Below are 19544 nucleotides of genomic sequence, written 5' to 3'. Positions count from 1 at the left end.
CTTCCATTCTTTAGGGAAATAAGAAGAAAACTGAAGTATAAGGGAAAACATACAAGCTATACACAAACAACAACCATGTAAGCACTGGGTGGGGTTGAATTCAATTTAGCTTTGTTAAGTTGGTCTTGATTGCATGGAATGTTGCAAGCTTTTAATAAATTTAATCAAAGATTAAAAAAGAAACAAGCAAATAAATTGACGGTGGTAAAGTAAGACATTGGTTAGTGTTGCCAATCCCACATTGCTTGGACCCTGTTTTAATTGCTTAAAAGGTGCCTTCTGTGTGGAATGTGCCAGATTTAACCATATTTGAGAATATTCTTCACAAGCATTGAAATGGTGTCAGGTTAATCACACTGTGTGATTTGATTTGAGTGCATGGTCTCCAGGGGTCTTTGTACTGTACACCTGTTACTGGCAGGATATGCCACTCCATATGAAACTATTTTGAGGAAAGTAGGTTCAGAAAAAGGCTGTTATTCTTAATTTCAAGCAAATGTCACCAAGAATATGCGCTAAACAAGGCAGAAAATCTGTTATAATGACAGGAAGATTATTAACTTGTGCTTTTCTGTTCTGTTTTTCTGTTTGTGAATTTCCCATTGGGATTATTAAAGTATCTATCTATCTATCTATCTATCTATCTATCTATCTATCTATCTATCTATCTATCTATCTATCTATCTATCTATCTATCTATCTATCTATCTATCTATCTATCTATCTATCTATCTATCTATCTATCTAAACTATCACATTATATAGGTAAAAGAATCAGACAATATTCAGATGATATAGCATCTTTCACATCAGGCACTTTATAAAATAGAAAACTGACAATATATTAGTAGTCCAAATGGGAAACCAGGAATAAAATAGATCTTTTGCAAATGACTGCACATTATAACCCATGAAGGACAGGGGAAGAAACATGAATTCTCTCTGGTGAAGGTTAACTGCAGAGAATGATGATGAGTTTTTCTTTAATTTAGAGAAATGAAGGCTGAAGTTCAAAACAAAAGCATTTACTGTATTGGGGGCATGCCAAGGTCCCTTCATCACATCAAGATAAAGTGTACAAGATGACAATTTTTTTGCTTACAATGAACAATTCCTACTTTCACTTACAAAGTACAGCATTTCTTGCTTTATTGTATATGGTATAGGTGAAGCCTGAAAAGTCGGTAAACCTAGCATTACCCAAGAGGCCTGGGTAAAGCTGGAATAGAATATGACTTTCTAACTTTGCCCAGGTAATTTTAGGTTTAGCTTTTGGTAATGTAATAAGTTTACCCAATTTCTGGCTTTACCCATAGCATTTATATTACAAGGTGAAGTGCCTCAGTCGCTAATGCATGGCAATGGGAGAGTTGCTGACCGATTTGCCAATTAACTTTTTTCTTACTTAGCCCAATGTCCATTCGGTTCCTTTTTAACTTTTGCAGATTTTTACTTGTGTCTGATAATTTATATGTGTTTATGATTTGGACATGTAATATTGCTGCAGGTTTTATTTCTAACAAGCCTTCATTTAGTGTATCAGTGAAAGGAGCTATATAAAATAGAGACGGACTGATAGATCATTCTAAACAGCACATACCAAATGTCAGGATCTTTACTGTGTTTCACAGCATGACAGAGAGCACTTGGTGCAGCATCATTAGGCAAATTGATACATGCAGAATTTAATGAAAATGTGTCAGCTCTCTGAGATTGGGTGCTCACCACAGAAATCACATATGTCTTCAGGCAGATTATGTGCAGGTGGCAAATGTAATGTGAGGAGGAAGTCAAGATAAAAATATAAACAGAAAAAAGGAGTAGAGTATGGGCAGCCAATGCAACTCTGTGCAAAAGACTGAGAGGAGAGTAGAAAGCTACTTGTTGACTGTTTCTGTTAAAAAGACTGAAAAACAATAAAAGGTAGGAGTCATACTTCTCTAAAAAAAGGATAAAATTCTAGTAGTTCATCCTTTTAATAGGGAAACCAAAAATGTGAAAGAGAACAATGACTTAAAAGTTCTACATAAAAATGCCTTAATCCCAGACAGGCCACTAGATTAACTACTGCACAGATCTGGCAGAGTTTTAACATTCTGCCATATTTATCTAAGTATTCTGTTTAATTCAATGAATATTAAACACTATACGATAACTGAAAATACATTTTGAAAAAAGAAATGGAACACAAGCACCAAACCAAGTTTTGCAACATAATAGAGAAATATCATGCATGTGCAGAAATATAATATGCAGACATTGGTCCAAATTTCAGCAGTTCCAAGCCAGCCGTACGCTATAAAGTTTCATTACGTGAGCAGACAAGAATTTAATTTGGATTATCCATCAGTCATTCCAGTTTCTGAGCCAACTTTTTCCATTACAAGAACACAGTAAGCAGGCAGTGCAAATCACAAGGCAGGAACAAACTCTGGTCAGGATGCTGGGCTCACTCAAATTTAGAGTTGCTCTTAGTAAGCTTGTGCTCAGAATGTGGAAGAAACTACATCAGCCAGTGTAATCCCATGCGGACACGGGAAGAACGTGAATCCAAGGACCTGAAGCTTTGAGACAGCAATAATAAACCAAGAGCTACCATGTAGTTTTGACTCAGTTTATGAGGTCCTAAAAGTATATTCAATTCAGACTGCAGCGGTTTGTAATGGCTCTTCTTCTTCATGTCATCTTGTTAAAATATAGTTCCTAGAATTAGCCCAATGCAGATGCAGTGGCGTAGCAAGGTCTGGTGGCACCCAGTGCGGAGTTTACACTTGTCACCCCTATGTCTACCAAAATATACTGTAAAATAAAATTTATTCAGAAAGCAATTTTTTTATTCAATTGGTTAAGTAGAGAGGGCATAATGTTAATTATTTTGTAAACTATTTTTTATGAATTAAAAAAAAAGTAAAATGCCTTTTTATTAATAAGCCAGTTTAATGTACAATGTAATAAATCTTTTTTCATAGTGATAGTACCTAGTGCATAACTTTATTATTATTATAATACAATTTAATGAAAACTCAATTGTTTACAAGTTTCGTTCTCTAGGCTCTAATCCAACAAACTGTACTTTAACATGATACTTATAATCTCTTCTTTCTAACTTTTTGTTCTGCAAATTTTGAAATTGTATCATCAGAATCGATACCTTCAGCTACACTAAGCTAGACAGTCGTGCTTGGTTCATAGTGGATCTGAGATAATTCTTAATTAGTTTGAGTTTCGAAAAACTCCACTTACATGATGCAAGAGAAACACATAAAGTTAAGAAAAATCTTAATGCTAAAGTGAGATTGGGAACAGAGTCTAAAAGTTCATATTCAACCACAAACTCTAAGAATCTTAAGGAAGTCCAACCAAGAGACTCTTCTTTTGGAACTTTGGCGGCTTGGAATTTCTGTAAGGATACCATCTGCAGAAAGCATGCCAGCAAGATTATGCCAAATCGCCAATTAACCAGAATTGTAACACATGATTTCATTGTGTGTCCCGGCTCGTATATATAGGAGCCTTATGATAGTGGGATGGGGAGGGAGATATTGTCCGTTCGCTCGTAGAACGATCCTAAAGTAAACTTGTTTACTTTATGGTCGGTTCTAGAGTGGACAATACCTACCCACCCCACTGTCTAAAACGTTTTGCGCCAACTATATTATTATGATGTTCGGGTTAAAAATATCATCTTGTTGCACAGAACGACTTGGGGCGATGATATATTTGTGGAAGGGATGAGACAATGAGTCAAAGGACCGGTTGTTTGTTTACTTGAGCACCAGCACAGTTCAAAAGAAACGAGACAGAACACCCCCTCCCCCCACGCACCACACAATAATACTAAATCATTACAGCATCACATCGTTCACCCGCAATTTGCTGCAATTAGGGATTGTTAAAGCCCTTGTAAATTATTTGACATGTTATTTTATGTAACAAAAAGTCGCATTAATACAAAACCGGCAATTTTTTGTCACCCCCTCAGAACTGGTACCCAGTGCGGGCTGCACCCACTGCACCTGCCTTCCTACGCCACTGTGCAGATGCTCTGTGTGTCCCTTTTTTGCCCTGCTTTGCTTTCTTTATCCAGAACATTCTAGCGAGTTCTTGATTATAAGAAAGATTTTGCACTTGACTTTTACCTTTATCTGGCTTAAAACTGCGTTTCTGAAGGCTGACAGTTCAACCTATTGCAAGTTAAATACTTTTTTACATGTCCATAAATGTAAGCTACACATACAATAAATACCGTACATCAAAATATGGCACATGTAAGCAACAAAATGTACTCATTATTTATTACCTATAATACTTTATCTGTGGGTTTAAGACTCACTTGGGCTCAAATCCTAAAGTTGCGTGTCTGTTCACATGTCCATTTTGCCAATACAGAAGCTGCAATAGCAAGTGCCAACTTTGTCAGTTTTTGTGCTGACACTGAAGTTACATTTCAGCCAGTTTTAGGGATCAAGGAGTCTCACCTCATACTCATCTCAGGTTATCCCTCTCCTGCCATGATGACATACACCAAGGACTTAGCACTATCCAAGCAAGTTCATAAATTACTTTAAATAAAAGACTAGAACAGACAATGTACGATAGTGGGCTGACATATACGGTGGCGGCAACATTCAGAAGATGGCTTCACAGAGGAGCTGACTTTGGGAGATGTTTGAAACAAAAGTGACGTGACTTTACGTAAATTGATCATGGGGTGTAGCTCAGAATCATGTTGAGAACTGTGGAAGTTGGGATAAGATCTGAAACATTCTAAAATTTACAGTGTATCTATTTTTCAAATCTGGGACTCTTGATTGCCACACAAGCACCTTGGTGATTTCTAAAAAATGTGAAAGCTTATTTTTCCAGAACAAAGCAGAAACAAAATGCAAACTGCTTCCTCCAAAAAAGCAAACAACCATCTAGAAGTGCATCTTCTTTTACAGTTATGGTGTACTGCTGATTAACACATCGTACAGGGTATTTGTCATAGCAAAATAGGAACAACTATATCTTTAACTAGCTTTTCCTCAGAGGGCTTAAAGATGAATCATTTCTTTTCTGTAAATGTAACCATGTAAATGTGTAATTGTCTGTTTTCCCTCTGGTCAGAATGTTTGGACAGGATTGTGAAAGTGGGGGAGTGTTGATGTTGTTGTTATGTCAGCTGTTGTATTTATTTTTAATTAAATTAAAAAAAACCAAAACTTTAATAACTACAGCAGTTGGAATCAGCATAGCTGACTACATCCACATTCATACATACATTCTCAAACCCACATAATCCAATTGAGAGTCATGGGCGGTTGGGCTGATCCCAGCAGAACTGACAAAGATTGCCATGCACAGAGCTCCAGTAAAACGCAGGGCACATACATATACACACCCACACTGGGGCCAATTCATTGTAGAGTTGTCTCACATAAAGTAAACTATTTATTTACTGTATATATACAGTAAATGAATTCACCCATGATCCTCATAATGGAAGAAGCAGATTGAGAAAATTGACAGACAGGTGGATACATTTAAAACCATTGTCTGTTAGAGTAGTTTCCATATTCAGTACTTAAATACTTTGTGGTTGACAATCAAAATTCAAATATCATTGGATTTCTTGGCCAGCACCAACGTAGCCAGGGTAGAGCAGATAGTGTGACACTACCAAAAGCATATGCAGAAGCCCCAGATTACTCCAAGCCAAATTACTCATCTGTGCTGAAAAAAATCAAGTATCTACATGAGGCAAGTGCCTAAAATAAGAAGTGACGTAGACATGGGGTTAGTAGAGGAATGTAGGAAACGAGAAAAGATGATGAGAAAGGCTGTGCTGTTCTAGAAAGGGTGAAAAAATATCTACGTGTAGGTGGAACTAAGTAAGGGACAACCTGGTGAAGAACTGTATATTTATAAAATGTTAATATTAGAACTGCAAAATGGAAAGGAGTGCAAAAATAAGTGTCATAAGACAAACCTTGGTCACTTGCAATATAAAATTATCTAAAACCATTAGCATACTTGAAGGCACTGCTATAGGTAGTAATAACCCACTATTATCATAACCATCATCATTGTATTATTCATCATCATGGTTTTCTCAGACTCTACACTTGCATCTTCACCTTTGACACCCCGGACATCTTCAGGGGTGAGACGCATTACTCCTGTGTCAGCCTCATCTCCCACACCTCCATCACATGATAACTCTTAAGCTATTATGTTTGCTCCAGATGTCCAAAACACCACAGCCTGCTCCTCTTCACCATGTGACTTACCTCCACGTCCCTCCATCCTTCTCATCTCTACACTCCTTTCACTCCCTCTGTAAAGCTCTGTCACCTATCTGATCAAACTCATCTCAGTCCTTTTAAACTTTGCTTCACCTGCTGTGATGTAATCCCACATAGTGTACAATTCCTCAAAAACTTTGTATAAACATTCTTGTCAATGATAGTGTGCCTTCTTAATAAAATCAGAAAGGGAGGCAGCTCTCGACACACCTTCCTACATCTGCAACACCTTCTACTTTCTACATGCTACTCCAATAAAAAACATACTTTCCCCAAAGCAATTTCACCACTGATACTGAAGTTTACACACTCATTCCATAGGCTGTAATGACTCCGGAATATTGGGCTCATCCATCAGCCACAGCTACTGAGAATTGCTTTATTTTTTCAAGCTTCAAGCCTGCAATAGAAAATTATTGCACCTGAGATAGACAGCAATTGCTACATAAATATTTATTATATTTCTCTTGAAACAAGCTGGAAATTTTTTCCACAAAATCCATGAATACATTTAAGCCTTTGAGCGGTGTGCTGCAGCGCTAGAAATGAAATGATCAAAAATAAGTATAAAACCCCCTGCTTCTATTCAATGCCTTGTCACATTTTCAAAATGTACTTTGCAGGTCTGTTCAATGACACTGATTATGCCTAGTTGTCATCACATTTTCCTTTGGTTGTCCATTCTTCTCATTAATGAGTGTATGTCTTTTGCATTAAAAAGCAATCTGGCTGAAGCATTTGGTGGTTAGAGATTCGATCCTCACCATGGACTTATTGAGTGAGCCCTGCAGTGAGCCATTTAACCCACCAGTGATTACTAACAGTGTGCCATTCCCCGTGTTGCAACTTCCAGTACCCACACCTACCTCTACCTGCTGGGATCACATTCTGTTGATTATTTGCACATTGAGATCTTGTGGGCCAGCTGGTGCTATGGTGTCTGCACAGAGACCGCAATAGTCCACAATCATCTGCTGCCGAATGAGCACATGAACAGACAAGCACACTGATATCTGCCCAACATCTTTTTGTATTTGCACAGCCAAAAACAGTAAGAAACGATACAAATGTCCTCCAGAACATTCACTTTCAGCACATGATGTCTATTTTGTATTTGTCTTCACTGATATCATAACTTAAGCACTGCCCATATTTATTACCTGTGGCAGAAAAAAATAAATTCAGTCAACTGTTGGTAATGTGTTTGGGATTAGTCTGCCTAGTTTTCTGCCATTTTGTAAGTGTTATTCATTTTTATTTTCATTTTTGAAATATCTTAACATCTAAAACAATAAAAACCAAGACCCAAGATAGAAATAGAGATTGAAAAGTCAATAAAAGTAAAGAACTGTTCTTTTTTTTCCTTGCTCTGCGCTTGGTAAGGAGAACTGTGCAAGAACAAAGCATTTTAAACTATTATATTGTATTTCTGTGGTGGTAATGATAGATTTCCCATCTAGCTCTGTGAAGAGAATTACTTGTAATTTATTTTGTGTATTGTGTTTACCCCATTTTTTAACACCCATTGCTTGCCCTACCTGCCTGGAAGGGGGTCTCTCTCCCTCTCTCCCCATCTGTCTCTTTCTCTTAATTGCCCTTCCCAAGATTTCTTCCTTTTTTCCCTATAAGGTGTTTTTTGGGATTATTTTTCCTTGTTTTCTTAGAAGGTCAAGACTGGGGGGCTGTCAAAAAAACAGGGACAGTTAAAGTCCACTGAGGCATTCCTTGCGTGAGTCTGGGCTATATAAGAAATAAATTGTTTTTGTTGTGAGGCAGAATATTATCAAAAAGTGTAAGCTGACCTTGTACATCCATCCATTATCCAACCCACTATATCCTAACTACAGGGTCACAGGGGTCTGCTGGAGCCAATCCCAGCCAACACAGGGCACAAGGCAGGAAACAAACCTCGGGCAGGGCGCCAGCCCACCGCAGACCTTGTACACATGTATGCAATATTAAGAGAGCTAAAAGTGAAAAGCAAAAGCAGAATCCAATAATATAAACAGAGGTGATACAACATTATAAATATCTAAATCCAAGTAGAAACATGTATACACAATTGCTACTTATTACTCTTACTTTATTATTACAATAATCTTACTAGGCTGCAATTACATTCTTCTAACTTCACCACTATAATAATTGTTTTCCCTTTAGCACAAGAAGCCCAAGTGTATTACTCTCTGGCTTGTATGCTGTACACATCATGATGATTTGTGAATCAATTTCTGAGCTGATGAGAGTGCAGCTTGATTTCAAGTGTTCCAGGCTCTCTCTTCTCTTTCTGGTCCACTCACCCGAAATCAAGCACCAAGATTTCTTAAGCCTCTGTTTTTCAGTTCAATATTTTGCTAGTAAGCACAAGTCTATATGCAATGCAATAATTATAAATATCGTGAATAAAACAAATGTAAAATAATCAAAATACAATGTCAAAATCAGTAGACAAACACACAACATATTTCCAGAGTCAAATCCTTTTTCCATAATTTTTTTCAGAGACTTGCATATCTCCTAGAAAACACAGACCTCAGAAGAATGTTTACCTTTATGACACACACTTCACTTTGATGAAGCCTGGACACGGAGTCCAATTGAAACCCCACGTCCCACTTTTGAGTTAAGGGCCTCTGATATATCTGATGTGTTTGTAAGGCCTTGTTTCTTGTTAACATTTCATTTCATACTACTTGGTGATTTTACAAAGGCCAAGACTGAGTAATAATTCCCATATTCATGTGGCATACTGTACATTTCTTAAAATAAACATAACTTAAAGTATAGCAATAATTGATTTAAGTTGGAAGCCATATTTAATACACACAGGAATCTATTTTGTAAATTCCTATCCCATATTAAATTGGCCAGACCTCTCGCTGTCTTGATATCTTAGATGTCAATAAACAAACTTTAGAGACACGGCAGAATCAGCATTTTTTGGTCCAACATATTTATGAAACCATTAACAGAATCATCTCCCCCCAACTTTGAAACAAAAAAGCAACTTCAAGTAACTGGCTTAAAGGTAAATATAAAAGGGCAAGTACACCTGCTGAAATTGTGAGGAACATCAAACCAAAGGGGAAAAAGCATATTTCTGTGGACAGATTCAGCTTTTATCTTTGTGCTTAAAGCATATTAATTGTCCTAATGCAGATTAACTTTGGTATGTGAGCTAATTAGAAAAATATAAAAACAAAAACATACACTTTGGCCAGCTCATGGATTTTCACTTTCCATTCATATTATGTCTGTCTGGCTTGGTTTTTGGGCATTATTCTCATTTAAGGTAGTTCCTGACTGTTTAGGAGCAACATACAAAATCTCATCCAGGGGGTCAATTAGCTTTTCCTAGGGTCTGATTGCTCTTGTATGCTTCATGGTATGAATTTAAAACTAAGAAAGCCAACATCTGTGCTCACACAACAGACATAAATAAACATGTTACAAACGTCTGTTAAGAGAACATGGCTTAGAATATTTTTCAGGTAACAATGAATTAATATGTCAGGCCTTCTTAAAGGCGAGTTGATGATGTTTTTGATCGTTCATAAACAGTTGATAATCTCCAAAAATGATGTAAATGTTTTTATTCCCAATCACTTCAAACATTTCACTGATTAATCAACTTCCAGCGCGACAGACTAACAAACATTTCTCCAGGGGAAAAAAAAATCAAGTGATGGCACCCCAGAAACAGTTAGAAACCACCAAGAAATGTTTCACTGAAATTTATACTCTTTTATTTGAAACATTCTTTAAAAAAGCAACTATTAGGTCACTTGAGGTATTATTTTTTTGTGTAAGCTGAAAATTAGAAATTCATTTCAAAAATCAATAGCACCCTAGGGACCTAGGATTGTAAGAACACAGCCAAATTTGTCTGTGATCTGTTAATTTGTTCATGACCTACGCAAGCCAAAGAAACACACACAAACAGACATGATGTCAATATGGCCATATCTTGTTCAGAGATGCTTAAAACATGCAAGCCCACTTTTGACCACACTACAATGCATTCTCCTATTCTGTACACAAATTTCCTACACTCTCAGTTATCCTTTTTCTTTTGCCTACAGTGTATGGTTTACCACCCTTTCTATATGAAAGATGTCATCCTCATGTCAGATTGCCCTGAGAAGGGTGGATATTCTAAATAACATCTGGGGCTCAGTTTCAACGTCAGGATTAACCCCTTAAAACTACATGATCACCACATAGAAGCACTTTGTGGTGTTTACTAGTCGCTGCAACTATGACTCAAGATGCTATATTCATGGGCCAGGCACCTACTGTAAGTCCAATTTTGGTCAGCCTGTCATTGCCCATAGCTTTCTCTTGTAATTAATGCTATAACCTAATGGGATGGCAAATATAACTAGACCTTTTACCAATTTCCCAACATGCCAACCATTAGGTATTGTATCTTAAGTACTAAGCATTGAGTACAAAAAAATAGATGGGATTACCACTGGCTTAAATCACGGAAGCAAAGACTACACCGTGTGATTCAAACCAGTTGCCAGAGACCTCTCCTTGTTTTCCTGACCCATCTTTCTCACACCAAAGTGGTTTAGTCCTCTACCTTTCCAGAAGCCCACCTTGTGGGAACAGAAAATAGAGCCACATTACACCCTGCTCCACCACTTTGCAAACCACTTAATGGTATTTCCACTATATACCCACATTTCAAGGTTCAAGCAGGTTTATTCCACCTGCTGCTTTACAAACTACTAAATACCATTCATCCATTTTCTGAGATCACTTGTTCCAATATATAATCATAGGTAGCCTGAGTCTACCCCAGAAAGAGTAGGAACCAAAACTGATACAAACCGTGGGATTTAAATCCATTCACTCTAGGACATAATTAAACAAACACTTACATTCATTTGTACATGGCCTGTACAAGCTATTTGCTTGCATCTCTTTGGAGTGTTACAGGAAAATGGTGTACCTGAAGGAAAGGACAGGACTAGCAAATTTTAAATAGAAGGCAACCAATTTGCCAACATTCAATGGATGTAAGGTGGCAATGCTACATATGTGTCAATGTGGCAGGAACATAAAAAATAATGTAAAAATATCTAAAATAAAAAGGCAAAATTTGAAAGAATCTACAACATTATGTTGTCCTCTTTGACACAGACAGTAGTTTACTAAATCACTGCTGCTTCACAACTCCATAGTACCAGAGCTGAATCCTGGGAAAACTACTACACTGAGTGGAATTTGCACATTCCCCGTGTTTGTGTTTGTACAGGCGTGTCACCAGGTGGTATGGTATTTTTCCCACATCCCAAAAATGTGCATGTTTGGTTTGTTATAAAACTAAATTGGAACCTTATAAGTTGAATTGAGTGTACGAGTCTATTCTGTGATGGCCTGGTACCCTGCTGAAGGCTGGTTGGTTATGGTACCACTGCAACCTCGAACTGAAATTAGCAGATTCAAAGATGGATGAACAAATATGTAAAATTTACACAAAGATATGGTAACGAACTTTGGAATGCAAAACTATACAGAGAATTTATTCATTTTGTAAGTTGCAAAAATGTTGCTTACTTTCCAGATTTTTACCCACAAATGCATTATCAAAGTAAAAATTCTCATAGAGGATCACTTCTATACAGCAACTGACCCCAAATTCAAGCCTCAAACGTATGTATTATCGATGTTAACTTGAGGCTCCTGTGGGACTCCAGTCTCCTCCCACAATCCCAAGTCAGGTTTATCCCTAATTATAGAATGGTGTAAATTAATAGAGCGGTGTGTAAAATTACCCAACAACTGGCCACTCGCCATCCTGAATGGTTTCTTTATTTGTACCTAATACTACTGTAGTAGGTTTTGCTCAGGTAAACATCCACTTTATATGTTTTTAATTTTACAGTTGACCATTCATTTCATATTGACTCTGGTCAACCTAGGCACAGGCACTCTTATCATGTATGGTATTCATGGTGGTTATGAGTTTAGTCTACAGTATATGCACTCATCCCCTAACTTCTCTTACAGCTTAAAGATTCAGCTAAATAATAAAAAGATCTAAACTCAAAGAAATGTTATGTCAGCCTCCTTCTGGAAATTTACATTGGATTTATCCACTCCATACAGCTTCCTAAGCGATGAACACATAACTGTGCCTTTAAATCATTCATGATGCAGCTTTTTAATTATTTAAACAATCAGATCATTAAAAAAGGAGTTCGGCTATTAAAACACAATGCAATCTAAAGGTCACACAGGGCAAATTGGAAAACAATGCAAACTGAACCTTTTCTAAAAAGAATTAAATTTCAGTTTTCTTAAAATACACAAATTAATTTTCCAATGCACTTAAATAACCCCAGTAAATTATACATCCATATGCAGTTAACACACAGAGCCAAGCATTATTTTTTAAACTATCTTATAAACTGTGAACCATTCAAATTGTCACAATTTACATACATTTGGGCAGTCAAAATAATAACAATAAAATGATCAAACACAAGCCAAGTGACCCGCCAGAGATGTCTCTGAGTGATACCATCTCAATACTTGCACAGAGACAAAGGACTACAATTCAGTCACTGGCAACCCTGATGGTCAAAGCTTTGCTCCAATAGTCAACCAAAAAGGATGGGTGTATGTGCACCCAAGAAACCAATGGCAAGACATATATTCCTTTCTTTAAAAACACTTACACACATCAAATCTTGGCTGTCTCTATCAAGCTCATTGCTCTGAACCTGGCCTTAGCTTGTGGTTTCTATAGTAGGTATTCCACTGGCTATCATGCAGTTGCAACCAGGGTTGGAGCAATCCATTTAACATCAAACTGGTATAGTGGAATACTCATCTGTATTGGAGTTGGACACAAGGGGTCAGGAGTATAAACTGTGCTAAGGGAAACAAGTGCTCAAGCAAGAGTGAGACCTGCATAAAAGTTACGCATTCATCTTGCTAATGGCAGAAGCTGACTGATCACCAGCTGCCCAGCAGGCTAACTTTGCTAGCAACCAAGGACATTGTATGTAAAAACCTCAAAGAGAAAACTGCAGTACCACCCACAGCCAGGAGTTGAGACCAAGGCAGAGAAGGAGAAGAGCTACTGAACTAAGAAATAAAAGTGTAAATAAAAACAACCAGTAAATGAATAAAGCATCATAACCTTTTGTGAAAGATAAGTCCAGCTGTTATAAAGTTTCTTCATAAATCCAGTATGAATGCTAACAGCACCATCTCACATGCATGCAATCAAACACAGAAATTGTGCTTAATGAACTGTGAGTAAATTGATGCCACCCTAACAGTGTAGCCACTAGGAACTTAATAACCAGCAGAAGAACTTGACCACAAGAATTGAAAGATCAGAATTCATAAGTTATGTGACTTTCTCTATAAGAGAAAAAAAGATCTATCTAAGCCATGAGATAAACTCCATATGTCATGTGCGTTTTTCTGTAGGATAAAAAATTCAATTATGCTATCATAATTTTATGTTTTGTGTTGTTTGCTAAAAAGTAAAAGAAAGTAAACATATTTAATGCAGACTTTTGCCAGTTTCTGAACCTCAGTCATAAATTGTTCACATCTTCTTCATATTTCTGGTTAAATGGTATTACTGGACTTATAAAGTGTTATGGGTTGAGGTCATCTATGAAAAGGCACTAGATGAAATAAAGCTGGTTCTGCATCAGGCAATGTAGCTCCCTGGTAACAAAGGTGATGGATTGAAAACCATTATAATATCAGTTCAGTCCTTGCACTGAATAATTGTTTACAGTCTGATTAAATCAGTTAACCTGCCTTTATTCCTACTGCAAAAAAGAGTAGTTTTATGTGTTAAACAGTATCCTAAAGCAAAACAGAGGTAAAGTATCCCCATTTATTTTTGAAAAAACAAACCCACTGTACTATGAATTTTAAGTTTAGCACATGACATTTATTTACTAAACCCAGTTAAGCAAATACTATGGGCACAGACACCCAGAGCCAAGGAAGCAGCCCTGGAAAGGTTGGCAGTGTACTTTGGGTCCTTTATATTACAGTGAGTTCTGAGGACAGTGGTCTTTCCTGGATTTTCAGCCCTGAAATAAATTAATTTAATTTATTTCTGGGAGGGTACACTTAAAAAAATTACAAAAAAAACACCATTTAAAGAAGTTAGATAGTTCTGCCTTAAAACTGATTTCCGAAGGGACTGGAACAAAAAACAGCAGCTACTGAAACCCTTCAGGATCTGAACTTGACACAGCTGCATTAAAGACAGGGCAGGCACTAAGGTGGTATTCAAAGTCCTCGTTGTGTCACAATGCTCAAAATGGTCTGACATTATTTTCTTTGTGCTCTATTCTACAGAGTCGAATGGCAGAGAGCCTGCGGCTGTTTGACTCCATCTGCAACAACAACTGGTTCATCAATACCTCTCTCATTCTCTTCTTGAACAAGAAGGACTTACTGGCGGAAAAAATTAAACGGATTCCATTGACGGTCTGCTTTCCTGAGTACAAGGGTCAGAACACTTATGAGGAGGCGGCCGTCTACATTCAAAGACAATTTGAGGACCTAAATCGCAACAAGGAGACCAAGGAGATTTACTCCCACTTCACCTGTGCCACGGACACTAGCAACATTCAGTTTGTGTTTGATGCTGTCACTGATGTTATAATCCAGAATAACCTGAAGTACATTGGGCTGTGCTAGAATGACAAATGCAGCTCCCTCCAAGAAATATCACGGGTTTTGTGTGCCAGTTTGCACAGACACCAGCCAACAAGTGCTACCACATATGCAATGACCAGTGTAGAGGACAGCGGAAATTAAACAAAAAAAAAAGGGAAACAGCTCTCAGACATGTGGTGTGGCTAAAGATTTGTGAGGCAAGAGGATGCCTCATAAATGACCGCTGCTTCTCAAGCCTAACTACCATTAATGGATGTCAATCACAGTGAGATTTCTATGAAACTGCCAGAATACAGCCATTTTTAAATTTTCAGTAATTAAGATATTTTGTGCAGTGGACCAGAATATTACTTTTACTATTATTTTAAAAAATGTTTTATATGTAATAATCCACACTTAGAGTGGCAGTAACTGCACAGCTGCATATGGGGATAAAAGCTGTACTTGTATATAAACCCTGTGGTTTGTTTTTGTTTATATATATATATATATATATATATATATATATATATATATATATATATATATATATATATAAACATAAATTAATATATATAATATATTATATATAATATATTATATATAAAATATATATAAAACTGAGATCAGAAAAAAGTGCATGAACTTTTGAACATTTTTAATATCCCCACTTCCCTAAAGGTGTGCAACATCCTAATACAGCAAGCGCCTTCTGCAACTGTGGTGTAAATGTTTTGTGGAAAAAAAACAAAAAAACAAACTTTTAGACCAGGAAAGTTTTGGAGTGAGTGATAATAAAAAGAAGGAAAAGAAAAAGAAACCGTGTATGGCATGTAACATTATGGTTTTTCTGTTCAAATAATAGTTTATCAACAGAATGCCTCAGGTTTGATGAGAGAAAAGACAAAGATATAATTATATTTATGAAAGGCAAAAATCCTATTTCTTTTAAATTCCAAATTTTAAATGTTATCTGAGTGGAAATTGTGATGGCTATTAAGTAATGTGTAAATAATATATTAGATAAAATGAAAACTATAAAGCACACTCTTTAAGTGAACAGTTCCCCCTCACAAATATGATTAAGGGCTTCAAAGTGTCCATGTCAAGAATATTAAAAAATAAATCAATTTATGCGAATGTTTTTGGTGTAAAAGTCATTATTTTAAATTCAAACTCTTTCCAATAAGCAAAACGCTTTTAGGCAAACAGGGATAAATAAATAAAAAATGTGAAATCTATGATTTCAGACAGTAAGTAGAAAGGAAACGCAAAAGAGGCTTAAAGTGCACAACAGAGTCACAGTGAGTTCATATGGGAGTAGTCAGATGAAAAACTATGATATTTAAAGCAATTCCATTATTATGATTATGGATGTGTGCGACTGTGCACTGTGATTGTCTAGCAACCCATCAAATTTACGCTTAATTTCTACTTTGTGCTGAATGTGGGAGCAATAGAGTAATGACCTTGCTACCACAAACTGGATTATTTAAATTTAATCATGGATGGCTCAAGTTCCACCATTGTTAAATGCAGAGCAGTCTGTTGCATATATTTTTTTACTATGATGCAATTCATCACTTTATATCACTTCCATTTAAACACCAACAGATGTACACAATTAATCATATCAACAGCTTTTCAATTAAAAGTACAATAATGTCAGCCAGTTACAACCTCTAGGACAATGAACCGTTCTATCCAAAGGATTCTTTTAATTAAAATCAATATACAGGTATGCCATACAGCAGTCTGACACTTGTTGTAATGCATGTCTCTTATAACTGTACTATATTCACATGACAATAATGTTCCAAAAAGCCTATAAGTACAAAGTTGAGAAGCACTGGTCAGGCTATAAAGGTGGAAAGAATGAGGTCCATTACAAAAAAGTCATAGAATCATTCCTACAGTGGATTGATGTCTCATGGTTATCCTCAAATTCAAAGACAGAAAAAAATGTACAAGGCTTATTTTAAAATGTAGCAAAATTGAAAAATAAAGTAATCGTAAGCATAGTTAAAAAAATACACTTTCTTCTAAAATGGATGGAATATCACAAGTGAAATGTGGAATAATAGCACTTTCCTTAGTCCAGAGAAAGATTCTCTAGCAGGAGGAATGGAGTCACACAAACTTAACAATATGCTGACGTGTTTAATTAACACTTTTAATTGAGCTCCCCAAGCCAACACTGCATTCTGCAAATAACATTCCTGGAGAATTAGTCATGTGTTAATCTGCAATTCGAAAAAGATTTCAGCACAATTTTCTGTCCTATTTCCAAAAGTCAGCACAAGTTTTAAATATGTTAATCCTGTGTAAGTAAGGGTTCTGATGCTCCAACAATTTTCAGTCGCTCTGTACAATTACTACCATTTGGGCAGTCAGCTGAATGTAATAATGAAAGTGCTTTCCAGATTACACAAAACACATTAATAAAAGATCTAATTTTATCTCACACATATCTGGACAGGGTTTCTGGCTGCACTTGGCAAATCTAAAATGCTCCCAATATAAATGGACACTTGTAAAAAGAATCTCCTACAGCAGCTCACCAAATACATTCACTTATAGACATATATGATAGATAGATAGATAGATAGATAGATAGATAGATAGATAGATAGATAGATAGATAGATAGATAGATAGATAGATAGATAGATAGATAGATAGATAGATAGATAGATAGATAGATAGATCAACAGCACTGTATTAGATTAATACATTAAGTTCTGAAACCAAAAGTTAGGGAGGATTTGGAGTCTGTAACTTTTCAATCCCATTGGACTGGGATGTATTGGCTGCACTTAATAAGGACCTTAGGCATACTGGCCCCTAGTGAGACCCCAATTTTAAGAGCCATGGATGATCATTTTTATCTGTCACTATTATGACAAAACATGCTATCATGGGCTCTAAATCCCTCTAAAAAGCCTACTGAGTCTGCTTTGGCCCTTGTGGTCCCAATGTCCAAACTCTCATGTTACTTTCCAAATATCAAGATGAAAGATCCATCACTAAATTACAGAGATGATGAAATGTACAATGTGACTACTTCTTACACTTTACTTTTCATGTAGTGACAGCGTGGTAGGTGGGTACCAGATGGTCATGGGAATTTGTGACAAATTCTAGAGGAGAAAAGTGCATGATTAAATATTTAAATGGCTTTGAACCCCCCATGATAATAGATACCATAGGCACCTGCATGAATGTGTCAAAACAGTAATCCTGACAAAACAATACATGCAAAAAAAAACCTAGCCAATCAGAATTAACCACTGGTATCACAAATAGATAATAGGTGAAGAGTTCAATGAAGGCTGAGAGAGTGTATTTAGAGTAAGGTAACTTAACAGCTGAGTACAACAGTGGTGCTGAACAATGCACATCAGAATTCACAGCTCATCATACCTTACCAATGATGGTGTACAACAGACAATGATGTTGAGTAAAATTCCTGCTAGAACAAGGTGATGTGGATGAGGTGTGCTGAGAAACAATAACAGTGCACAATGGAGGACTGGAAAAATGGTTTTATGAATCCTAGTTCATTCTGATTGTGGCAGGAACACTAGGATATGTTGAAAACCTCAAGTCCTGGGACAACCTAGTGAGGTGTCAATTATATAATGATATAATAGTGTGAAGTGCATTTTAATGGCACACATTGAATCAACAATGTATAAATGCCAAGGAATAGCTGAATGTTATTATCAAATGCTCAGAAGCAGCAGATTACCAAATTGTGAATGGGTTTTTTAATTAGGAAAACTCAATGCAAAAAGACTAGGAAAACCTTGGAATGGTTCTATCCAGGTACCAGTCATTTAATCTTAATGCAATGGCCACTTCAATCACTATCAACAGATCTCAACCCAGTTTACAGGATGAGAAGGAATGAGCAATTCAGACTTCAAATCTTCAACAGCTGCTAAAGTCGACACTGATGCCATATTTTCAACAACTTACTAAGTCAATTTTCTATCAGTAAGTAGCTCAACTGAAGAAGCAGCTAAAACAAACAGTGACAGGTTCATTGAATGAGGTTAATACACCATACACAGTACATTTAAATTCTTAAAAAAGAAAGAGAAGTATGACAATACACTTATAAAGAGGGAGTATTGGGCTGAATCAGCACAACAACCTAAACAAATCAGAAAAATTAGCCTACAAAGCCAACATCTATGTTTTGTTAAACATTTGTCCACCAAGGGTGGTGCAAAACATCTTAAACGGAACAACTCTTTTCAGAAACTTCCCTTCCACTACTATACTCCATGTTTGTTCCTCTGGCTAGCATTTCTTTGCCCGTTAGCTATATTTCCATCCTTCCACACTTTGTAGATGGTTCTGGAAGAAGGTTTTAAATCTGCTCATATAATTCCAAAGGGTGAATGACTGATCCACAAAGTGTGTATCTTCTAACATGAGGCACCAGTTCTTGACCACCGACATTATCATGTACTTCTCAAAAGTGACACTTAAATGTATTTATCCATATAAACAGATACTGTATTTAGTTTTCGAAATACTTCCTTCTAGTGTCCTTTTGTAACCAGTTCTCTATACTCAACATATATAATATAGTCTT

The 19544-nt window shown here is 36.5% G+C and overlaps 3 protein-coding genes across 3 annotated transcripts in view; 2 read left to right on the top strand and 1 right to left on the bottom strand.

Moving 5' to 3' along the window:
- The window catches only part of gnaz (guanine nucleotide binding protein (G protein), alpha z polypeptide), a 79406-nt gene extending 63327 nt beyond the window's left edge, over nt 1-16079 (top strand). Inside the window, exon 3 of the mRNA XM_028824535.2 lies at nt 14637-16079. Coding sequence (XP_028680368.1) covers nt 14637-14981 — 345 coding nt within the window. The 3' untranslated portion in view covers nt 14982-16079. The remainder of the gene's footprint in view (nt 1-14636) is intronic.
- The window catches only part of rsph14 (radial spoke head 14 homolog), a 140217-nt gene that overhangs the window by 93483 nt on the left and 27190 nt on the right, over nt 1-19544 (bottom strand). The gene's annotated exons all lie outside the window — the stretch shown is intronic.
- The window catches only part of pop5 (POP5 homolog, ribonuclease P/MRP subunit), a 270905-nt gene continuing 255593 nt past the window's right edge, over nt 4233-19544 (top strand). Inside the window, exon 1 of the mRNA XM_051921256.1 lies at nt 4233-4238. The gene's annotated coding sequence lies outside the window, so the exon portion shown is untranslated. The remainder of the gene's footprint in view (nt 4239-19544) is intronic.

The sequence above is a fragment of the Erpetoichthys calabaricus genome, chromosome 18 (genome assembly GCF_900747795.2).
Source record: "Erpetoichthys calabaricus chromosome 18, fErpCal1.3, whole genome shotgun sequence".
Classification (NCBI taxonomy): Eukaryota; Metazoa; Chordata; class Cladistia; order Polypteriformes; family Polypteridae; genus Erpetoichthys; species Erpetoichthys calabaricus.
This window is presented reverse-complemented; position numbering and strand designations above follow the sequence as displayed.